This window comes from Pinus tabuliformis, chromosome X, assembly GCF_031772625.1.
Source record: "Pinus tabuliformis cultivar Carrire ecotype Pingquan chromosome X, CPIR1, whole genome shotgun sequence".
In the NCBI taxonomy this organism is placed as follows: Eukaryota; Viridiplantae; Streptophyta; class Pinopsida; order Pinales; family Pinaceae; genus Pinus; species Pinus tabuliformis.
Genome location: NC_142308.1, coordinates 374,416,684 through 374,440,481, shown reverse-complemented (window position 1 = coordinate 374,440,481; position 23,798 = coordinate 374,416,684). Strand labels below are relative to the sequence as shown.

Sequence of the window (23,798 nt, the reverse complement as noted above, 5' to 3'; positions counted from 1 at the left end):
ATGGTAGTAGATAGAGGCTATGCAGTTGTGTGCGCAGAGGCCTAGTAGAGTCTGCAGCTGGGTGCGCGGACCCCTGCAGCTGTGTGCACAAGGCAGGAAGTGGATTGTAACGGGAAAAGGCATTAATAAAGATAAGTAAGTTTTGGAATATTTCATATCTATTTCTAAGTTTATGTTTAAGCATCTGTTACAATTATGATTGCGTGCATGTCTATTTATATTGAGTGGTAAATGAAAGTATTGGGCCCACTTAATTTAATTCAAGATCTATAATACTAATAAGCATAGTAAAGGGTAAAGAACATTCATGATCTTCAACTAAGCCACGCGAAGGTAGTTGCACTTGACAGACAGCTACGCAGAAGTAGCACAATGCGTAGAGTAGGATAGTGAGCCTTCTGTTATCACTGAAAATGCTGTTGTCAAAATTTTTTTAGTCTAGCTTAAAGTCAGGGTATTTTCGCAGCGCCAGAATTCTTTTTAGCAGTTTCGCAGCGCTACCTGTTTGAGTGGTTTCGTAGCGTGCTACGAAACTGGGGATTTGTTTGAGTTTTCAGTGAAGGTCCAAATCCTAGCATGCTTATTGTACAGAGTTCTACTTCCCTCCAGGAATGTTGATGAGAGCAGTGGCAGTATGTTCAAGGAGACACCTTATGATGATGCAGCTATTGTAGGATTGCCATCAAATACATTAAGGGAGTTATCTCTGAATTCTGGCTCATGGGTGATTGTGAAAGATGTACATACTAATGTGGGAGACTTGCAGGAGATTTTGTGTTGAATTCTCTAGACAAAGAATCTATTAAATTTTATAAGTCATAGAGTGTTTGACATTTGGGATTGTCTTTTCACAATCTGTAACTTCTTTCACAAAGCAGGGCGCCACAATGGATTGAAAGATTTGAAAAATATTTATGATAAAGTTCATGTTCACACCTTGTTCATGCTGCGGAGTACTTGGTAATTGCTTTGACAGACCTTGGGACCAGTTTCAAACTTGTAGAAATTGTCCATGAAGGAATTCAGAAATACTCTGAAGCTCTAAAAGCAGATAGCTGCTATGTTGTTGCTTAGTATAATTTGGGGTGGTTTATTAAGAAATGAGCATATCGAGCCTAAATCTGGCTGAGGCATTGACAATGGATGGAAGAAAGAAGCCTTTGATATTGGCTAGCACCAATGGAGTTATTAATTCCGCCTTGCTTTCTGGAGAACATGATGGCACCATGGATGGATCTAAGAAATACAGGGGTTTTTAAAATGACTGATATAAATGAAAATGTCTTGAGTATTATCGAGCACGTTGGTTCATTATTAATGCATATATTGAAGACATGAAAGTGCTCTTTTCAAATGCGGTGATTAATGCCAAGTGTCGAGTAGTTTTATATGCTACAAGGCCGCCATTATTAGTGGCACAAGAGCTGGTTTTAGGTTAACTGGTGTCGTTAAAAGGGTGAGTGCGCATTAAATAGAAATAAAAGAAGGATGGCGCAAATGGCAGAGTTCGAAATAGATGTATTTCCTTTGTCAAGGTGGATGGTATTATTTAGATATTGTCTTCTACAAACGTGGTAACGTGCCGGTTACATGCTCCAGCTGGCGACCAAGAAACTTCTCAAGCTGTAAGCAAGGCTTCATCAGAATTTGAGCTCAAAGTTTACATGCTAGGTGATGCCATGTCCTTTTTGAAGAACATTTCCTTGGATAATATCGCTGAAGATGTTGGTGATTTCCAGCCACAGAAGTTTTGGAGTTTAAAGAATTACCAAAGCACAAGTTAAATTCAGAGGGAGATTGTAAATATTCCAAGAACCATGGCTCTCAGAAGACTTGCGCTACATTAGATTACATTTATCACACTTTTGATAAGTATGCTATTAGTTCTGCACTCTGTAGCGGAAGTGTTAGGGGGGCGATGTGTATTTTGTGGATCAGGGTGCTCACATTGCATTAGATAATGGAATTGTGCGAGTCACCATATCAAAACTAGTGGGGATAATTACAGGCATACGTTATGGAGGGCTTGACAATTTGCTCGAAATTCTCAACAAAGAAACGAACAGAGGATACTGGGATCTCAATTGGAACGAGCCAGGAGGGAAGGATACGTTTGATGTGCCAAGTGCGATATTTTTTAAAGTGGTCAAGGCTAACAAGGATAAGGTTGAAGTCTCTTTCCTCAGGCCATACAATCCTTCAAGCAGTTGGAAGATGGTGCCATTAAATATAGACAAAAGGTTTGTTTTGCTTCGAGGGAGCAGTGGGTTTTACACCTATGCGATATATGAGCGTCCAACGGGGTGGCCAGATTTCAATCTCAATCAAACTCGTGTTACATACAAATTGAGGAAAGACAGATTTCACTACATGGCAATTGCTGATAACGAGCAAAGATTGATGCCATCCCCGGATGATCGGATGCCAAACAGATGCAACATACTTACATATCCTGAAGCAGTTTTTCTCTCAAATCCTGGGAACCCTAGCCTTCAAGGCGAGGTAGATGATAAGTACCAGTACTCATGTGACAATAGGGAGAACAGAGTCCATGGATGGATCAGCTTTGATCCCATGGTTGGGTTCTGGGTCATCACTCCTAACGATGAATTTCGTAATGGAGGTCCAATAAAACAAAACTTGACATCCCATGTTGGGCCAACATCGCTTGCAATGTTTCATAGTGCTCATTATGCGGGTGAAGAGCTATGTCCTAAGTTTCGTTCTGGAGAAGCGTGGCAAAAGGTTTTTGGCCCAGTCTTCATTTATCTTAATTCTTCATCAAGAGAGGCTCACCCATTCTCCTTGTGGCAAGATGCAAAGTTACAGATGATAAAGGAGGTACAAAGTTGGCCTTATGGGTGGCCTGAATCTCCATTATTTAGAAAGAGACCAGAACGAGGATATATTACTGGACAACTGTTAGTACATGATAAATATGCTGTTGAGGATGTTCACCTTGCTCGTTTTGCCTTTCTGGGATTGTCCACACCTGGGGAAAAGGGCTCTTGGCAAAAAGAGAGTAAGAGCTACCAATTTTGGAGTCAAGCTGATGAGAATGGGCTTTTCTCTATAGGAAATGTTTGCCCTGGTACCTACAATCTCTATGGTTGGGTGCTGGGTGTTCTTGGTGACTATATGAAAGAAGGCTTGATTAACATATATTCAGGTTGTAGGATAGATGTTGGGATTTTGATCTATGAGCCCCCAAGAGATGGCCCTACTATATGGGAGATAGGTTTACCAGATCGCACTGCTGCAGAATTTTTCATTCCAGATCCCAAGCCTTGCCACATCAACAAACTATTTCTCAATCATCCTGAAAGGTTCCGGCAATATGGCCTTTGGGAAAGATATTCTGAAATCTTCAAAGACAACGATTTGATATATACAGTTGGGACTAGTGACTGGAGAAGAGATTGGTGCTTTGCACACACATGCAGGTTTGAAAATGATGGAAGCTTTCGTCCCGCAACATGGCAAATAAAATTCCAGCTAAGAGGTGTGGAACAAAACAGTCTTTATAAGCTTCGATTAGCAATTGCATCATCAACCAATGCAGCCATTCAGGTTCGATTCAATGATGCAAATATATATAAACCACATTTTGATACCATGCAATTTGGGAAAGATAATGCCATTGCTCGTCATGGCAACCATGGTTTGTACCATCTGTTTAACATTGATGTTTCTGGAAACTGGATCTGTCAACTTATTTGTCTTGTACCCATCCAAATAGCCCGGGCTGAAAACAATGGATTACATCCTTTGCTTGATGGGTTTCAGATACCTCCCCATCACACTTATGCAGATAGCATATCTCTAGCAAACTTGATCTGTTTTGGCTTATATGACGCTGTGTTGAGTCAGTGGGATGGTAAAATCATGGTGGTCTCATCAATTGTAGTTGGTTCATCTATTGGAGGTTCATGTTATAGGGAATGTGATTCTGAATCTCAGCATAGCATAGGTGAAACTGAAGATTGGCAACATCAGCTATTCAATTTTGTGAGAAGTTTAAAGGAAGACTGTGGTTTATTTAAATCACACAGCAGTTTCGTAGCGCGCTACGAAACTGCTGTAGGTGATGATTTTAAAGTGCAGAGCAGCTAGTGTGATACTGTGAGCGGGAGTTGAGGAAGAGAAGCACCTGTCTATTAATATCACTTACAGCACATCTGAAACATGGCAGCATTCCATGTCTGGGGTTATTAAAAGATTTGGGAACAGGCTGCTATACTTTGGGAGAATGTGGGAAACAAAGACCGTGAAAACAGAGCATTCTTCTTGATCAATTAATAAGCATACACGTAACTAGAATCCAAAGCTAGTTCGTTCTGTGTACTCTCCTTCAAAGATACTTCAACCTAAACAGCTAAAGGACATGTGTCAAGAGCTAGAAAAGCATCATGCGACAAGGAGCAAAGATTTAGGATTTTGATTAAATGAAAACCATTTGTGATTTCAGTTTAGATATGTTGTAATTAATAAATTAGTTAGGCACTAGATAGGGATAGTGAATAGCCACCTTCGAGGCTCCCCTCATGCTGGAGGAGGAAGCTCGAGGTGGATAAGTTTGTTTGCCTATAAAGGGATCAGAGGAGAATGTAGAAGGGGTTGGACATTTTATAGAAAAACAGAGTTGTTTTGGGCCATTGTAAGACCTTTTTGACAGTAATAGTAAAACAGTGTTGTTCTCTACTCAAGATTCTCGATGGATTGTTATGTTCAAATATAATGATGGTGTTTTATACTTTATGTTCTTTTATAGTCTTGTTGTAACACAATCACTCAGAATTCATAATCCTATGCTCTGACTTCCTGTGTGTTTGGCAAGCTATGTTTTGGTGAAGTATGTTTGATATATAATGCAAAGAGCCTTGACTTCCATGAGATCACTATGTTTTCTTTGTTTACTTAATATATGAGACTCCATAGCCCAATGAGAACCAGTTTGATTTGTTTCCAACCAGCTTTGCTTTCATGAATGAATAAAGAGTTAGCCATCTTTTGCAGTGAATGTTTTTTATCAAGAGTGTGTGAGAGAGCCCTCTCTGATCAAAGAGGCTAAGCTTTGATCTAAAGATAGGTTGAAAGAGTTACATGAAATCTCGCTTGGTTGCAGCCCTCAGTAGTGATTTTGTGATAACACCTTCCAAGACTCATCAAGACATCCCAAGGGTGCAGAAACCCGGTTCCAGTGCCCTCCCATACTACCTCGAGTGAGACTTCAGTCTGCGCCCTGCAGACTGTTGCCGAAAGGACTGGTAATTTCGAGATTTGTTTCGCTAAAACACTTCTGAACCTGGTCAAGCCCCAACATGGCAACAAATGGTTCCATTGCTGGGACCGAGATCTGGCTAAGGGATGTCTGATGCCGGAACATTGGAATCCTACAAAGAAGGAAATTGAAGATTTGTTGGATCAGAAGCTTCACGATTTCGTAATACAGGAGAACAGGACTCCATAGATATCCAAGAAGAAGTGGTTGGACCGCTACATATATACGGAAATCCACGAGATCTTCTTCACAACCTTCTCTTCGAAGCTGTATGACTGGATCGTGAGGTTAGCCGATAGCTAGGGAAGGTGTAAGCTCGATCAACCGATAGTGTGGACTCCAGAGTTAGTGCATAGACTAGAGGCACCAGAAGATAAGATCGCACGGGCCGTGGACCATTGGCTCAATTGGATAATAGGAGGGTTTATCTCTGAGTTCGCGATAGACACAACCGTGAGCTATAACGAAGTAGAATGCTGGTTTCTCAAGGGACCATGAGGTAGGTATATCAAATCCTTGAGTACCTAGATTAAGATGTTGTTATGTGAAAAGTGGGTTATGCGAATACATTAATGATTGGAATGACGTGAAGTGGGAAGATCTACAAAGGGATCGAAGGGTTAGGAAACAGTATTTTAATTTCACCACCACGAGCGAGCAAGGAAGAGCATGCTTGGGCTTCCCTGAGAAGTGTGGTTAGTTTGATAAGGCAGTGCATTCCACAGTTATCACCTCCACTTACGCCATCACCCACTTCGCCTACTTCACCTCCATGTTCAACCACCCCACCTCCACCAAACCCGTAGTTCAGCATGGCAAGCGCGATCAAGCTACCTGTATTTAAAGGAGTAGGGAATGAGGATCTGTTTCGGTTTCAGTTTGTGGTAAGAGTAGTGTGGGAAGCTCAAGGAGTCATAGATGACAACAATAAGAAGGCCACACTAGCAAGTGCACTGTAGGATCATGCCCTGACATGGTATATTAAGCACTCAAATGATCATCCAAATGCAGGAATAGCTGAGATCCAGAACACGCTGAACAAAGAGTTTAGCTGGCTGAAATCAAAGACACAGACGATCATTGGATTTAAAGTGATTGTGATGCTTCCAGGCAAGACCCCCTGGGATCTAGATCAGAGACTGAAGAGTACGAGGCTAATATGACACTGACAGATGCGTAGCACCACACGTGGTTTGTGGCATCTTTGACACCACACCTGAGGACAACGCTACCACAATAGAAGCTCTCGACCTAGGCAGAAGCATTGGAAATGGCGATGAGATTGTATGAAACACCGATACAGGATCCGGGGTTGGGGGTCCAACAAATCCACGTGCAGCTACAGAACCTATGCTTGGAAATGTAGAGTTTAAAGTAGGATAGGGAACCTCGGCTAGAAGCGCACGAAGAAGTGTGGTGCATGAAATGTAAAGGCTAGGGCCACAGTAAGGATCACTATCCGATATTCGTGAACTATTTGGCAGGAGGGGGACCAATGCCATTGAGACCAGAGGCACAGGTAGGGTCAAGTGCGGCACCTGCACTCTGGTGCGCGATCTATTAGGTGGGAGGAAAGAACACGATGGACAACAGTCATTTGTTGTAGAAGTATAGACAGACTCCGCAATAACTATTTTGTAAATTTTGTAGAACGGTGGGCCACGATGAGCGTACTTGTCACAGCTACGCGTTAATGACGGAGCAAACCCCAGCATATAGGATGCAAACGGAAATGCGAGGCCTTGACCCAGCCGTGGGGATGGTGCATGCTAGATTTCAAGGGCAAGGATGAGGATGAGGAGGAATGGGGCCAGGAAGAGGCTGCGGACAGCTAATCTTTTACAATTATGGAGGACGAGGACACTACGCCTGTGATTGTACCAACCCAACAAGAATATCTTGTTCGTACTGTGAGCAGTTTGATCAGGAAATCGTAGATTGTCCTATGGTTGCACAGATGCACGAGAAAGGTGTACTATAGTCTACTCCAACTCAGAACTTCGAAATGATGAGGTCTGAACCACGTGAAAAAGACCCCAACGTGAACATGATGCTCAGAAGTGGCGCGACCATAGGGGAAGACAAGGGGAAGAAGCTCGAGGAAGATACATGGGTGTGCAAGGCTCCTACAAAGCAACCTGAGTTTGACTTGGAACGCGCAAGGGAGACATTTATGGAAGCTAAGAAGAGCTTCACGGAGGCCTCTACTTTAGGTAGTAAGGATCAACCAGAGTTGAGTATGGATCCTTTTATGCTTACTACCTTTTCAGAGACATGCATGAAGTTGTTGCGTGACAATAAAGTAGTTAAGGGACTACAAGAGCTGATCACTATGTGCACAGGGTCGAGTGAACCATGCGTAGTCCAAAAATTGGGAAAGCATGCAATTTTCACTAGGAGGGAAATGAGATTGACGGTGTAGATTAGCGAATATGAGATGGATCAGGTAATCCTGGAATTGGGTTTGGACGTGAATGTGTTACCAAAGCAGACATGGGAACGCATGGGCAGGCTAGCATTACAGTGGTCCCCTATTCAATTATGGATGGTGAACCAACAAAAGATCTTGCCCATGGGAAGGTTGCATGGGGTAACAGTTGATATCGAAGGCGCGAGTACACAGACGGACTTTGAGTTAATAGAGATTCTTGATGACAACAACCCTTACCCTGCGTTTCTAGGAATAGACTAGGCCACGAATATAAACATAGTCATCAACTTGAAGAAGAAGAAGATGATTTTTGAGAAAAAGTCCCTACGCATAATAGTTCCGCTAGATCCAGCTGAAGGAATGCACTATACTGAACCTGTGCATGAGGATGATAGCAATGATGAGCTAGATTGCATTTACCAGATAACAACGCAAGACCAGGATCGGGTGAACCCGACTGAAGATGGAAGAATCTCATGGGAAAGCGATAATTCCTGTACTTTGGATTCAGATGAAGAAATAGAATGCTGGCAGAACCGGTTGCATGAAGTCACAATGCTGAATTGCAACATGATGATTAGATCACTATGGCACGTGATGACCGAAGCAAGGGAACTGCCAACAGATGATGGGGTAACGAACGAGGAGGAACCCTTCAACCAATGTGAAAGAGAGGTACTGGAATAGTAGCAGTACGGTGCGCTAGAACGGGCAATGCACGTGACACCCGCACAATGGGGGAATATACATCAGAAGACTATGGGGAACTGGTGTGAAGGTAGAAGACGGATGCGCTTACGACCTAGGAGTCCCCAGTGATGAACGTGAGCTGGGCAGCCAGGACGCAGTAGTGTGCACACCCATGTGTATCGATACATGCAGATGTGTGTTGTGCAAGCACGTCCCGGACTAGGGATCAAACATCAAGGAATGCGATGCATGCCAAAAAAATTTCACAATGATACCTTCGAAAAGCTATGTGGAATCTATTAACACCCAGGTTGTTCCCTTTGACTCCTGAGGGAATACGGCCGGGGTAACCACTAACCAAGCTTTGGATTACAGGTTCTAGCCAACCTGTAATCAGAGAGGGCTCTCTCTTTTAGTTTTTAACTTTGTTCTTGAGGATCTTAGGCTAGTTATGAGGTGAGGGTTTGGTTTAAAATTTTGGTTGAGTGATGTCTTTCAGTATCTAAGATGAGATCTTCAGACAGTTTCAGTCCATTGGGCAATGGAGTCTGTGATTATGGGTTGTTTGAGGTATTGAGTAAGATTGCTTAGAACTGCAGGGCCATTTAGATATGTCATGAAACAAACTTAAAATTGTGATGATGAAATATAATTAGCCAGTGAAAGGCAATTAAGAGTTTTTCACTAAGCTGGTGATGTGAGAAAGGGATATATCACCCAGGAGCAGATTTGAATTCCTGAATAATAGTCACCGTGAAGTTCTAGTCTGAACGTGAAGCAATTAAGAATTACACTTTCATAACTAATACTTAGAGCAAAACATTCATAACAGCATAGATTGACTTCAGGGTGTTAATGAACAAATCCTGAAACTATGCTTTTTCTGTGCTATTAAACTGTGAAATATAGAGCATGAACAGATTATAAAAGAATGAAATACATAACAAAAGAGTTCAAGAAAACTTATTGTGCCACAAAATACACAGGAATCCTGTAGCAGTAAGCCATCACACCGCAACACATCAAACAACTCAGAACTTTGAAAATTCCATCCGCTCTCTGTATTAAAACATCTGAAATTTACAGCATAGGTTCTTTTGGAGACAAAAACAACAACCCCTGCAGGCTTATGCGAGGGGAAATATATACAATCGGTTTTACAAAATATCTGAATCGCTGAGTCATTTGTTCAATAACTGCGCTCACCAACTTTCAGAATAGCAGATAAGAAAGTTATTGCTATTCTAAAGATACAATGAATACCCTTTAGTTCTGTCAGAAACCTTTTTGACTTTTGGAGGCCACTGAGTCGGTTGAGCGCTCTGCATTAATTCTGAATGATGTGCCTTTAATGCTCTGTCGTGCTGTAGCTTTCTCGGCCCTGTCATCTGCATCTGTCGGGGTTGCTTTGGTGGCCGAATTGGTTTGCTGAGTTGGCTCAGTCCACTCTTTTACTGTCATGGTGAATGTATCAACTGTCTGAACATGATGACTTATATATTTTTTATGAAAAAACCTGATGAATACCTGTTGGCTCACAGCAATATCTGTATCATGCTGGTCCACCATTCCTGTGTAGGCCACTGATGCTGTTACACTAAAATTTGTCACCATGACTATTTGCAGTTAGTATGGCTTCATCAACTGTCATACTATCCTCCTTGGCAAGCCTCATACCTCTGCTCTCCATGTCAAACTCCAAGAAAGAGAGAAAGTCATTAAAAATCTATATATCTCTGGGTACGCAGTTTCTCTTAGCCTTACCTGCGTGTACGCACCCCAAGTTCACAATACCTGCATAATTGTACACTCTGTCTATAAAGCAATGGGTGCGTACTCCTGTAAAGGTCAAAAGGCGCGAGTTTCATCTTAAAAAAGTTACTTGTGGTCATTTCTAGAGTCTTCTAGAAGCTTGTTTGACGTGTATGAAGCGCCTCCAGATGGTTCATATATCCCTACCAAAGAGGAACTTATCCCATCAAGAGGGGAGCTATCCCATCCAAAGAGGGGCTTATCCCATTGATGGTGGACCTGAATAACTTCCTCTAGAGCACTATAAATACAGGCATTGGGCCAAAGGGAGGAGAGGTTGAAAGCTGAACATTCCTAAGGGTAGATGCTGCTGGAATTAGGACTCCCTTGTAAAGCTTGAGAGGAGAGATTCCCATCCTTTCCTAGCCTTATTTGAGAGTGGGTGAGCTGATCAAAGGAAAGGAAAACTCTTGCTGGACCCTAGGAGGGACTTGCACAACACCAAGGCTCAGGTTGTAATGGTTCCTTTTGTTACCTTTTAATGCAAATGAACTTATTTTTCTCAACAGATTATTATTCATGGTTTGTTTCATATACTCCTTGGTCTATATGATAGATATGTATTGTTTTATGAGTTTATCAGGTGCTATTTAATCTTTTGGCTTATTAGTGAATGCAGGTTTCGAAGAGAAGGAGGAGCTCATCTGGATCGGCGAGGCTGGACTACTACAAAGCGTTGGACTAAAGGTATGTTAAAGATCCCCTGATTACTTGTATTTGCAATGCATGTTTAGAGAAAGGTAGCTTTATTTGTCTTGTTTGTCACTAGAAAGCTTTTGCTTCTAGGGAGGTCGGTTGTGTCCGCACTAACGACTCTTTCCGCATGACAAAATGGCGACTCCACTGGGGAATCCATTGATGTGAATGTTTTTTCCTTTGTATGAAATTTTGATCTGAGAAAATTCGTTTGTTTTCTGGTTTTTGGCTGTCTGACTGTGTTTTTGGGTGGGCTAGCTTAGGGTTAAATTTGATTTTAGTTTTTCTTTGTTTTGCTAGAAGTACGCAGCCTCTACGTTGAGCACAGTGCGTACTTGTACGAACTGTCGCTTTGTGCACAGAGCGTACCCGCACCTGTGCAAACAGGTCGCCTGCGTACCCTGTCAAGATTAAGAAAATTTTAATTTTCTCCTTTTTTGCCTCTTAGATTTTGTTGTTAATTTGTTTTTACTGCCCAGATCCACTGGTTACCCGCCATAAATCTTCACCTAAGCTTGTTTCATTAGCATTCCTGCTTTAAGCTTTCATCAATTGGGTGTTTTGAGTCTCTTTTTGATAAATTCTTCATTTGATTTCCTTTGGTCATTACTTGGAGGTTTGTCTCAGTCTTTTCACAATTTTGCATCTTTTTGTTTTTGTTTTTCCAAAAATTTTCCCTCTCATTCGCCGGGGGGGGCTAAATTGTGTATGAGTTTTAATCGCCTTTGAGTGTTTTTATTTTTTGATCTTTGGAACTCTCACCCAATTTTCTCACTTGCACTTGATTGGTTCTTAGATTACATAAGAATCATCTTGTGTTTGAGAATTCTCTTGCATAGATCACATTTGCATAATTAGAATTCTCATTTTCAGAATATGAATGAAAAATGTGCATAGATTACATTTGCATACTTTTCAAGTGAATTGTGCTTAGATTACAATTGCATATTTTACATTCTGAAAAATCAATCGTAGATTTAGATCAGCTTTCTTTGATTTGAATTTACACAAAAAAAAAAATGGTTTGGAATTGATTTGCATTAGTTTTTTTTGATGAAATTAGTGCATTAGAGAATTTGTTATATTTTCTCTTAGTGATCAATTTTTTGCATTGTTGGAAGTGAATGGAAACTCTCTCCTTACTTTAGTTAGGATTCATCGAATTGAAAGGATTACATTATCATATTCGATTGCATTCAGTTGAGTCGGGTCATCACACCATTGGTTTCGTATCCATTTACCCATTTGAGTAATAACAGCCTTAATAACACAGCGCTTAATTAAAATTCATCTAGTAATTTTTACATTTACTAGGGCTCTGAAACACCAATATAGCTTAGGCTAGTGTCTTGGAGTAGGAGAGTAATTAACTCTCCAAGATAGTAAAACCAAACAAGTAGCTCATCTTGTGGTAGGATAAATCCAACTGTTTCATTTATGCTCTGGGAAAGCTCCTCTTAAAGGAGAAGCACGAGACCGTGTCTGAACCAGTGAGGGGATCAATCCTCCTTCATTGGGAAAGACGCCAGATACGCACGTACTACAAACGGTAAACCTCGGATTATTGTCGAGGAGCCTGGGGTCACTTGTCGGTAAACCTTGGATTATTGTCAAGGAGCCGGCAAGGGGATTGAGCTTGTTACTCTGCCCTTGTGTGTTATCGGGTCGTAAATTGTTCCCCCAGGTATATTTGTTGTTGTTGGTAACCTTAGTGACTATCATCTTTAGGGTTCTACCCAAGGTGACGGTGGAGGGAAGATCCCACTGTACCTGGAGCAGACGTCGGCTAGACTCACTTGGATTTTTTGGGGGGTTCACTTCACTCGAGACGGTTAAAGTGGAGGAACTTGGTCCAGCCTATTCATTAAGCAGGTTGCCAGGGTAACTGTTCCACCCGCCACTTCTGTACTGAATTCTGCGATGTTGGATTTCATCCCCAACTAGTGTTTTCAGTCTGGAAGGTTACTGTTTGTGTATGGTTTGACTCCTAGATTTGATAGCGCATGTTAATTTGTTTGTTTTTACTTTTAGAGACCATAGGTGTGAATTGTGAATTTTAATTGTTAGGTGTGAATTGTGAATTGTTAATTTTAGTTATAAATTGTTAATAAAATTCACTAAAGTTGAATATAATGGCAAATGTTTCGGAATTTACCAACCTAGGAACCCCTCCTAATGAGAATCCTAGTACTTTTCTTTACTTTGGAAATGTTGGTCCTCCTTATATGGCTACTTTGTCATTACCTGGATTTACAATAGGTTTACTGATATGGTTATTTTTAACTTCGTTGGCCCAAAATACTCCAATTGTTCCACCTCAACCGAATGCTTCACCTCAACAGAGTTCACCATCTCAACATCACCAACCTTCTGTTGACCCTTTCCCTTCTTCACCTAATTTTTCTTCCTCCATTTCTTCCTCTTCGCTTGGTAAAAGCCTTGATGCTAGTAACCAGGTGTCTAAGAAGAAGAAGAAAGGGAAGAAGAAGAAGAAGAAGAAGAAGCAAGATAAGAAAGAAGTCAACCAACCAACCATGGTTGTAAGTGTTAGTTGTGTTGAGGAAAACTCCGACATGCATCGTAAACCCAAATACCCTTGCAGGCTTTGTAAGGGTGACCACTTCCTTGTTAGTTGTCCTGGTATTCCAAAGGTCTTGGAAGTATGGTCAAAAAAATCTCATCAACTTTCCGTTGATCCATCAACCAGTGATAGTCAGGTTCCTGGGAAAAAGGGTAAAGTTAGGTTTCCTTGTATGTTATGCAAAGGGAGTCATCAAACTCACGTTTGCCCTCACATGGATGAAGCCTCAACATTGTTGGAAAACCTTACTATTCCACAGCAAGAATTTCCAACTGGTTACCTTAAACTTTCTCCCAACCTAACGTCAACTGACGGAGTGATTGATCTAAATTCAAGTACAGTCGATCACACTCTCCCATTGGAGAGTGAAACTCATGTCACTCAGGTTGATGATCCATTAGTTGATCAAGTGGTCGATTCAATTTCACATTCGGTCGATCCCACTTTCCATTTAGAGAGTGAACCTCATACCACTCAGGTTCTTCTTGTTACATCTGATTCTTCTATGCCGGGGGGCATTTCACCTGTTTCTACAGAACCCCCTCCAAGTACTGAGGTCTTTTCCTTTGACTGGAATAGACTGACAGAACCTCGTCTTCCTTCCTCCATCCCTTTCCAAATCATTGTCAAGGCTGGTGGTAGAGATATACATCGTACTCAGGTAGATGAAGGTGCTTCTATTAGTATTTTATCCTCAACTGTTTGGAAAGCTTTGGGTTCCCCTCAGCTTGCGCCTATTACGCAGGATCTGAAAGCTTTTAACAGAACCATTAGTGAACCTTTAGGGATCCTTCCTAAGTTTTCTATTACCTTGGAAGGTAAAACTGTCTGTATTGATCTTATGGTAGTTCGAGGTCCCTTGGATTTCAATTTACTCCTTGGGCGAGACTATGTTTATGCAATGAAAGCTGTCGTATCGACACTCTTTCGCGTGATGTCTTTCCCTCACAATGGCAGTATTGTGACTGTAGACCAGCTTTCATTCCCTAGTCTTGTTTCAACTACCAATAATATGACAGTCCTAAATGTTCCTGATTCTAAAGTGGTATCTACCCTCCCACGGGTTAATTATGTGGCAACTGGTCCCATGTTTTCAGTTACCGATGTAAGTGAGCCTCTCACTGTTTGCTCATCTTCCTTTGATTTAGATCCGGTAATTGACATGGAAAACACTATGGGATTACTTGAACGTGATGTTCTTATCCCTTTTGAGTCCCTTGACATGTGTTCCTTCCAGAGAACTATTCTTCCTTCTGATGAAGATCTCTTGGAAGCCATGATTAAGGTGTGTCCATTTACATGTCTTTCTTCCAGTTAGAAGCCATGATCAGTGAATACGAGGATAGTTTTTCCTGTATCAACCTCGTCAAAAAATGAAACAGGCTGGCGAGGATAGTTTTTCCTGTACCAACCTCGTTAAAAAATGAAACAGGCTGCAACGAGGAAAGTTCCTTTTACTGTGTCAACCTCGTTAAAAAATGAATCAGTTGGTCAGAGGATAGTTCTTTTTACTGAGTCATCCTCGTTAAAAAATGAATCAGGTACGAGGAAAGTTCCTTTTACTGTGTCGACCTCGTTAAAAAATGAATCAGTGGTGACGAGGAAAGTTCCTTTTACTGTGTCGACCTCGTTAAAAAATGAATCAGTGGTGGCGAGGATAGTTTGTTCCCGTCTCAACCTCGTTAAAAAATGAAACAGGGTGTAGCGAGGAAAGTTCCTTTTACTGTGTCAACCTTGTTAAAAAATGAATCAGTGTGTGCGAGGAAAGTTCCTTTTACTGTGTCAACCTCGTTAAAAAATGAATCATTAAGAGCGAGGAAAGTTCCTTTTACTGTGTCAACCTCGTTAAAAAATGAATCAGTGTGTGTGAGGAAAGTTCCTTTTACTGTGTCAACCTCGTTAAAAAATGAATCAGTGAGTGCGAGGAAAGTTCCTTTTACTGTGTCAACCTCGTTAAAAAATGAATCAGTGAGAGCGAGGAAAGTTCCTTTTACTGTGTCAACCTCGTTAAAAAATGAATCGGGGTGTGTGAGGAAAGTTCCTTTTAATGTGTCAACCTCGTTAAAAAATGAATCAGTGAGTACGAGGATAGTTTTTTCCTGTATCAACCTCGTTAAAAAATGAAACAGGCTAGCATGAGGATAGTTCTTTTACTGAGTCAACCTCATTAAAAAATGAATCAGGTAGATTTTAAGATATGTAGGTAGATTTTAGAAAGTAGGATTTTGCGAGGACAGTTCCTGTTACTGAGTCAACCTCGTTAAAAAATGAATTAGGTTAGAGGATAGTTCCTGTTACTGAGTCAACCTCGTTAAAAATGAATCAGGTTAGAGGATAGTTCTTGTTACTGAGTCAACCTCGTTAAAAAATGAATCAGGTATGAGGATAGTTCTTCTCTTGTGTCAACCTCCTTAAAAATGAAACAACTCCCTTTTCAAGGTAAATATTGAAAGTAAACCTTCATTCCATCCATCTGGTTGAATGCAATGAAGCCTGGGGGGCATGTACCTCGCTTTGCATCATTATACTGGGGGCATGCGAACTTCTTGAGCATAATTCCTTGTCTTGTGTCAAGCTCGTTAAAAAATGAAACAAGGGTAGGTTAAGTAGGTAGATTGTAGAGAGTAGTTATGAGCATAGTTCCTTATCTTGTGTCAAGCTCGTTTAAAAAATGAAACAAGGGTTTTGAGGATAGTTCTTTTCCTGTGTCAACCTCACTAAAAAATGAAACAACTCCCACAAGTCTTTCCATGATCTTGAAAGTAAAGCTTCATTCCATCCACCTCATTGAATGAAATGAAGCTTGGGGGGCATGTACCTCGTTTTGCGTCATTATGCTGGGGGCATGTGAACTTATAACAAGCATAGTTTTTCGTTTCAAGCTTGCGTAAACATGAAACCGAATCTGAGCACAGTTCTTTTCCTGTGCCAAGCTCGTTAAAAAATGAAACAAATCCTCCTCTACTTGAGTCAAGAGATTGACCAGATCTCATAAATGTTAAGTATTTAGGTTAGTTATTTCAGTTTTTTGCATAATTTTCTTACAGTTTTAGGTCGAGTCTTTCAAATGATCTCGTAACTCAACCTTCATTTCATCCAACTGGTTGGATGAAATGAAGCAGGGGGGCATGCGCTCTAGCAGTTACGCTTAGGGGGCATCAAGCACAGTTTCTCTCTGTTTCAAGCTTGTGAAAAAATGAAACTACTTTGAAGCATAATTTTTCTCTGTTTCAAGATTTTGTAAAAATGAAACCTATCTCGAGTCAATTTCAGTTATTTTCAAGACTCGTTAAACTCATGAAAATCCCGAGATTATTTTGCTATCTTTCATTCTCGTAAAACAAATGAAAATGCTGAGTTCTTTCCGTCTTTTCCTGCTCATAAATTAAATTGAAAGTCGGCCATATGAGTATATTTTTATCATTTTTTCGAACTCATTAAAACTTACGAAAAATGAAAACCATGAGTACATTTTTATCATTTTTTCGAACTCGTTAAAACTTACGAAAAAGTGAAACCTTGGAGTTCTCTTTTAAGCCCTTTTCTGACTCCTAAAATATGAAAAGATTGCCGAGCGTTTCTTTTACACTCGTTAAAACGGAATTAAAAGACGGTCCCCTTATAGCCCTTTTCTGACCGTAAAAACAGGAAAAGATTGCCGGATTTTTGTTGTTTCAAATTCGATACTGGAAATAAAACGACATGTCCTTGATCGCTTTTTACTTTTCAGGTCAAAGACACTAACTATGAAAGTACTCCTTGGTCGTAAAAGATCAAGCGGTTCTCTCAAGTATTATTTTATACTTTTTCGAGCTTGGGAGACACAACTTTACGAAAAAGTTCAACCTGGAGTCTTCTTAAGTTTTTTCAGACTCTCTAAAAATGAAAAACACCGAGTTTCTCCTATACTGGACTCGTTAAAATTTCACAGTAAAGGACCTGTTCGATTACAAACAGGAACGGACCACTCCTTCTTAGGGTTCGAATCAAAACTAAGTTGGACTCATCCAAAGGATGAGCTTATAATCAAGCATATGTTATCCTCCTCAAGCTTGTAAAAAATAAAGAGGTACTTGCCAGAAATGGTGGGGGAAAAGAGAGAAAAATGAGCCCATTTGTTATCCTTTGTCTCAAAAGAAGCCTTATTACCACTCTTGAACACGACACTTTTCATTCACCTGGGTTGGGAAATCCTTTGCCTCACAGTTGATCAAACTACATTGAAAGTCTTTAGCCGGGTATTAACTTTGGGTCAAATGTCACCAAGCCATCTGTCGTGTCGTTATGTGTTCAAGAGGTCTCTGTAATAAACATTCATCTGCAAAATACTCGTCTTCCATTTTGACCATCCCTGAGTCAGTCCTTACAGCTATATTTCTTCAACTTGATCTATGATTTCGTGTTGTGTGCTTGCCTGCAACGGGTCGCTTTCTATCAACAACATCACATTATCTAGAAAGATGACCTAGGAATCGTCAGTACCTTGAAATCTGCATGCATCAATACAAGGTTTCTCGCCTTTGACGACAGTTTACATCATTGACTTTCGATCGAAGGATTCCGTGAAATGTTCGACATCAACTCATTCATTCACATCTCATGGATTGTACTGGGTACTTTGAGAACCATTGACATCACTGGTGGTCTCTCTCACGCTTGTTAACAGTTTACATCATTGACTGGTAATCAAGTGGTTTGTACCATGTTCGACATCAACTCATTTATTCGCATGGATAGAATCGTACCTGTTCGGGAAGTAGAAATGAAGACCCTGGATCTAGTTTCCACCATCCAGGCTGTGAGGAGTTTGGTATTCATTATACAGTAGACTAACTAAAAACAGATGGCTGCATCCATACTGTGTCTACAAAAGTCTATGATTATGATGTACTACAGAATCATTCCTGTATCAGAGCAGTAGATAGTCAATTAGTTAAAGTTTTCAATCTGAGTATGGGAATGCCTACCTCAGCGATGATATGATCATATATATGTATTTTGTGTTGAATACTTGCAGGTTCCGACTGGGCTCTCCACAAGATAATCCTTGAAATGATAAAGTACTTCACCCTTCATAGATGATATGAAACCCTAATCTACTACAGGCTTCGCACTTTAGGGGGCAATCTGTTACACTAAAAAATGTCACCATGACTATTTGCAGTTAGTATGGCTCCATCCACTGTCATACTATCCTCCTTGGCAAGTCTCATGCCTCTGCTCTTCATTTCAAACTTCAAGAAAGAGAGAAAAGTCATTTAAAGTCAATTATCTCTGGTACGCAGTTTCTCTTAGCCTTACCTGCGGGTACGCAACCCAAGTTCACAATACCTGCGTACTTGTATGCTCTGTCTATAAAGAAATGGGTGCGTACTCCTGTAAAGGTCAAAAGGCGCAAGTTTCACTCCAAAAAAGTTACTTGTGGTCATTTCTAGAGCATTCTAGAAGCTTGTTTGACGTGTATGAAGTGCCTCCAGATGGTTCATGTATCCCTACCAAAGAGGAACTTATCCCATCAAGAGGGGAGCTATCCCATCCAAAGAGGGGCTTATCCCATTGATGGTGGACTTGAATAACTTCCTCTAGAGCACTATAAATATAGGCATTGGGCCAGAGGGAGGAGAGGTTGAAAGTTGAACATTCCTAAGGGTAGATGCTGCTGGAATTAGGACTTCCTTGTAGAAGCTTGTGAGGAGAGATTACCATCTTTGCTTGTTTCATTTGGAAGTGGGTGAGCTGATCAGAGTAAAGGAGAACTCTTGTGGACCCTGGGAGGGACTTGTACAACACCAAGGCTCAGGTTGTAACGGTTCCTTTTGTTACCTTTTAATACAAATTAGTCCATTCTTCTCAACAATTTGTTATTAATGAGTTGTTTCATATACTCCTTGGTCTATATGTTAAATATGTTTTATTTTATGTGATATTCAGGTGCTATTTAATCGTTTGATTGTTAGTGAATGCAGGTTTCGAAGGGAAGGAGGAGCTCATCCGGATCAACGAAGCTGGACTACTACAACAGCGTTGGATTACAGGTAGGATCTAAACACTTGATTTCTCATATTGTAAAGGCATATTTAGTGAAGGATTGCTCTTATTTGTCTTGTTTTTCACTAGAAAGTCTTAGGCTTCTAGGGAGGTCGGTTGTGTCCGCACTAATGACTCTTTCCGTATGACAGATGCCTCAAAATTGTGCCTAATGTTTCATCTGCCTCAGTATATTTGAAGTAATTAGGAGGCACTTCAAACAGATGCCTGATTTCATTCATGATAAAAAACAAATTTTCTATTTTCTCATAGAGGCTCTTCCCAGATGCAGGCCCTGCTTCCTTTGGGATACTTGATCCTGCAGTGATCTGATTGGTGGCAAATGTATTTACCCTTTTTGCATAGTTCTCATGGGATAGTAGCCTTCCTGCGCTGTTCAGTAAGCTGGGAAGGCCTCTGCTGTGCAATGCTATGAATTTGTCTGTGAATTTGTTTACCTCTGTTTGCATCTCCTGGCACCTTCTATCCAATGTCTGCACCAGATTTCTCAAAGTGAGGACCCTCTTTATCAACAAGATGGTGTCAGTTCTATTGGTGATTCCTATTGCTGCCAGCTGAGGGCCTGTGCGGTTATTGAGAACATTGATCATTCTATTGGCTATCTCAGGCATAGTGCCTAGAGATGCCCTTGCTCTTTGGCTTTCCTTGTGTGCCCTGCCTATGAGCTCCATGTGCTCATGGATAGTTTCTATGTACTGCCATTGATCTGTTATTGATTGGCCAATATTGGCCCACAGGACTTTCTTAATCTCAGCCACCACTTTGTCAAGAGAGAGCTCTTTCTCCAGTTCTTTTATCTTCTCCTTAAGAGCCTTCACCTCTCTTGCTTTTTCAGCTACACTTTGCTTGGATTTATCATATTTTTCATTAAGAGTAGCTAATTTTTCCTTGGCCTCATTTAGTTCAGCCATCTGGGCCTCTAGAACTTGAATCTCTTTCATCATCTTCTGCATGTCAAGGCTTGGAGCCTGTTCTGATGTTATTGCTGGTGCTGATGTTGTTGGACCTGTTTCAGCTGTCTGTACTGTGGGGGGAGTGATGATTTGAGGGGGCTCCTCAAGGTTGATCACTGGCTGAGGGGGCTGAGATGTTTGGCCTCCTTCTCTCTGCTGCAGGGCTGCCTGTAATGCAGCCTCTGTTTCTACTAATTTTCCTTCTGTTTGGATCAGCTGTTTGTGCAGTGTTAGCAGCATGGCTGCTACATCCTCGTCCTTCCTTTGTTGAGCAACCTCTTCTGTTTGAGGGTGAATGGTTGCTAGAATCTTTACCATTTTTCTCAAAGCTGCTATATCTGCATCTCTTTCCTTTAGCAGTGCTTATACAACTTTGGGATCCTTTGGGTCATGCCCAAGCTCTATAATAATATCCAACAAAGACCTGATTCTATTGTCTTTGGCCTGGGAGGATTCCTTCTCCAATTCAAGTTGGGCAGTAGTATTATGCAGACTGTTTTGCAACTTGTGTGCCAGGATGGTCTTGTCTGCCAGAGTTGAATAGACCATCTCACCCGTTTGCTTATGAAGCTCTATTTGGTCCATAGGGTGGATGTCTTTTGCAAGAACCTCAAGGTTGGTCCTTATATAATTTGCAGCTGACTGTGGCTGCAGCATAGTAGGCATGAAATGACTCATGGTCATTTTTCCCTCTGTTATGTCATATGCTGACATAAGCCTCTGCTGGTTTGTAGGGGCCATTTTAAGCAAGTGATTGTACAATTGGAGCCTGACTAGCTCATTTCTCTTCTTGATATCAATAAATTGTTGTTTTATGCCCGATTCAGCTCTCCTTTGCTAGCTTGAGGAGCTGACCTCTCCTCCAAGGGTTCTTTCTTGTTCCTGCTGAAAGGAACTGGCAGATGCCTCCATGCTAGGGGGGCCCATGCCCAAGGATTGCCCAATAGGCATCTCCTCTTGAGAAAGAGGATTTAATCTCTGCCTTTTCTCCCCTTGATTTGTGGAGGTGGTGAGGGGAGTTTCTTGCTCTCTATCCCTCTTCCTGCTTCTTTCTTCATTTAGTGGCGTTTGCAGCACCGAGGCCTCCACTGTCGCTTCCTGCCTAGAAGGCACATTTTCTTGAGCTTGCTGCTCTGTAGATATTGGGGCTTCAGCTGTTTCTTCTTGCTGCTTTGGTTGTTCTTTTTGTTGTTCTGCTATAGGGGGTGGCTGTTCCTGCTCCATCTCCTTTTCTTTACCCTTGCTGGCTGCCTGAGGAGTAGTTTTAGCTGCTTGCTGGTGGGCTGTAGAGGATGAGGCAGCTGCTCCAAGTTGCCTTTGATAAGAAGAGGAAACCTGCCCACAAGTTTCCAAGTCAGCTTCTTTCTCAAGATTCTTTGCTTCTTTATGTAGTATTTCCTCTCTAGGACTTGCTTCCTCTAATGTGCCCTCTTTCCATCTTAACAAATTGGCATATTTCTCAATGTGGGGCAGCCTGACATGATCATAGCTAGCCAATTTAAACTTGACCCTTCTAAGACTAATGAAGTGATTGGGGTCATAGGGTGACCAGAGGAAACTGGTTTGCAATCGGAGGCCCTCTAGGATCTTATCTGCTTCTTTCCATCCTTCTTCCCTTTTATTATAAAGAAATGGGCCTAGCTGGTTTCTGATTTTGAGTTGTACCTTCTTGTTCTTGCTGTGGAAATGGACCATGTCTGCATTTCCAAACTGCCTGAAATACTCTAAGGCAAAGAGTCTCATAGGGACATATCTTGGCAGCCTATATGGGGCCAATTCACAGCCATATATTCTGATCACTGTATGGTTTTGGTAAAAGTACCAATCCCCAATGCTGTAGGCCTTTGAGAGCTGGAGAATCCTTTGCATCTCATCTGTTAATCTTGGAGGAGGGGTACCCAAAAGCAAGGACATAGCTGGATGGATAAAGAGGTCTATGAATTCACAATAGCTGTATGGTGAATAAGATATGTGATGAAAGACTGAAGTCCAAAATACCACAGACCTTGGGTTTCCCTGAGCATCAAACTTCTTGAGAGTAATAGGGAAGCCATCAAGTTGATAAAACAGGAACAAGTGATAGATGTATGAAGTGTACCTAAACACCTTTTCCCTCTCTAGATTCATCAATTGCTCATGAATCTTATTGGCAATGTAGGCAGCATAATCATAGTGCACAAAAGGAGGCATTCCAGGGGAGAAGATAGACATCACATCATTGCCAGAATGATTTCATCAGCATCCTTAGCTGATCTGTAACCCATGACATAACTGATCAAATCCACAAGCAACTTGCCCAACTCATTGAAATATACATTTCCTATAGGAGGGGTCCTCACAGTTTGAGAGCCTGATTCAATGAATAGCTGATTAATATTTAAGATTTGGGCACTAGACAGCTTGCCTCCTTTCTTTAGCAAGTCCATCATGGAAAGAGGAGTCAATGGCTTTGTAGAGTGAAAGTTCAGCATCTGATTTATAGCCTCAGTGGTGACATGGAACAAAACTGAACCTGAGGTATTGAGGATAGCTCTTTGACATGGGTCATAGTTGGAACTGCATCTGTGAATTAAATCTGGAAGGACATTGACTTGAGGGAGGTTATAAATGGGCAAATTGGAGTCCCAAATCCCTAGAATATCAGTTCCATTGAGGTGCTTGGCCTTCAGCTCATTGAGTACATGAATATTATATTTGGTGTGCATTGAGAGTGTTTCTGTCATCTGGTAATCTCTATCACCTAGGGCCTGCCATTCTAGCTCTCTGTGTGGGGCATTCAAGGGTGGAATGTTCAATGCTATTGGTGTTTCCATGGTCTGTATGTGTTTTCAATCAGAATTATAACAAACTTCGGGCAAATGCAGTTTTGCGCAACAGGTTAAGGTAAACTTGCAGGTTTACAGTGTTGACAGGATAATTTAGGTGCAATTGGGCACAATTGGCCGGTGTAGGAGCAATTAGATTGATTCCAAGGCAGTGCAGGTCGAATTCTTAGGTGAAAAGGGCAGTTCAGCGGTTTTTTACAAATGCAGAATGGAATAGACCAGGCGGATGGAGAATTTGGTAAGTACCTGGTCGTGGAGCAATGGCAGAGGCTTGGTTGAAGTCGACTTGTAGGCGGCAGCAGCTCTGGAGTAGCTTTCAGTAGGTTGGCAGTGAAATGGACGTAATTCGCATGCAGGAGGCAGAACAGTCTTTCGCTAAAAATGCGAAAAAACCGTGAATTTTGGCAAAATATGGACAATTTTGGCTTTGGCGCGCTTTTTTTTGGATTACGTCAGCATGACGTCATCAAGTGGGGTTGGG

General features: G+C 41.3%; 1 protein-coding gene across 1 annotated transcript in view; it reads left to right on the top strand.

Moving 5' to 3' along the window:
• Positions 1-23,798, top strand: part of LOC149140064 (uncharacterized) — a 47,238-nt gene that overhangs the window by 7,664 nt on the left and 15,776 nt on the right. Inside the window, exons 2-3 of the mRNA XM_089450887.1 lie at positions 1,600-1,724; positions 1,912-4,008. Of these exons, the coding sequence (XP_089307013.1) occupies positions 1,600-1,724; positions 1,912-4,008 (2,222 nt within the window). The remainder of the gene's footprint in view (positions 1-1,599; positions 1,725-1,911; positions 4,009-23,798) is intronic.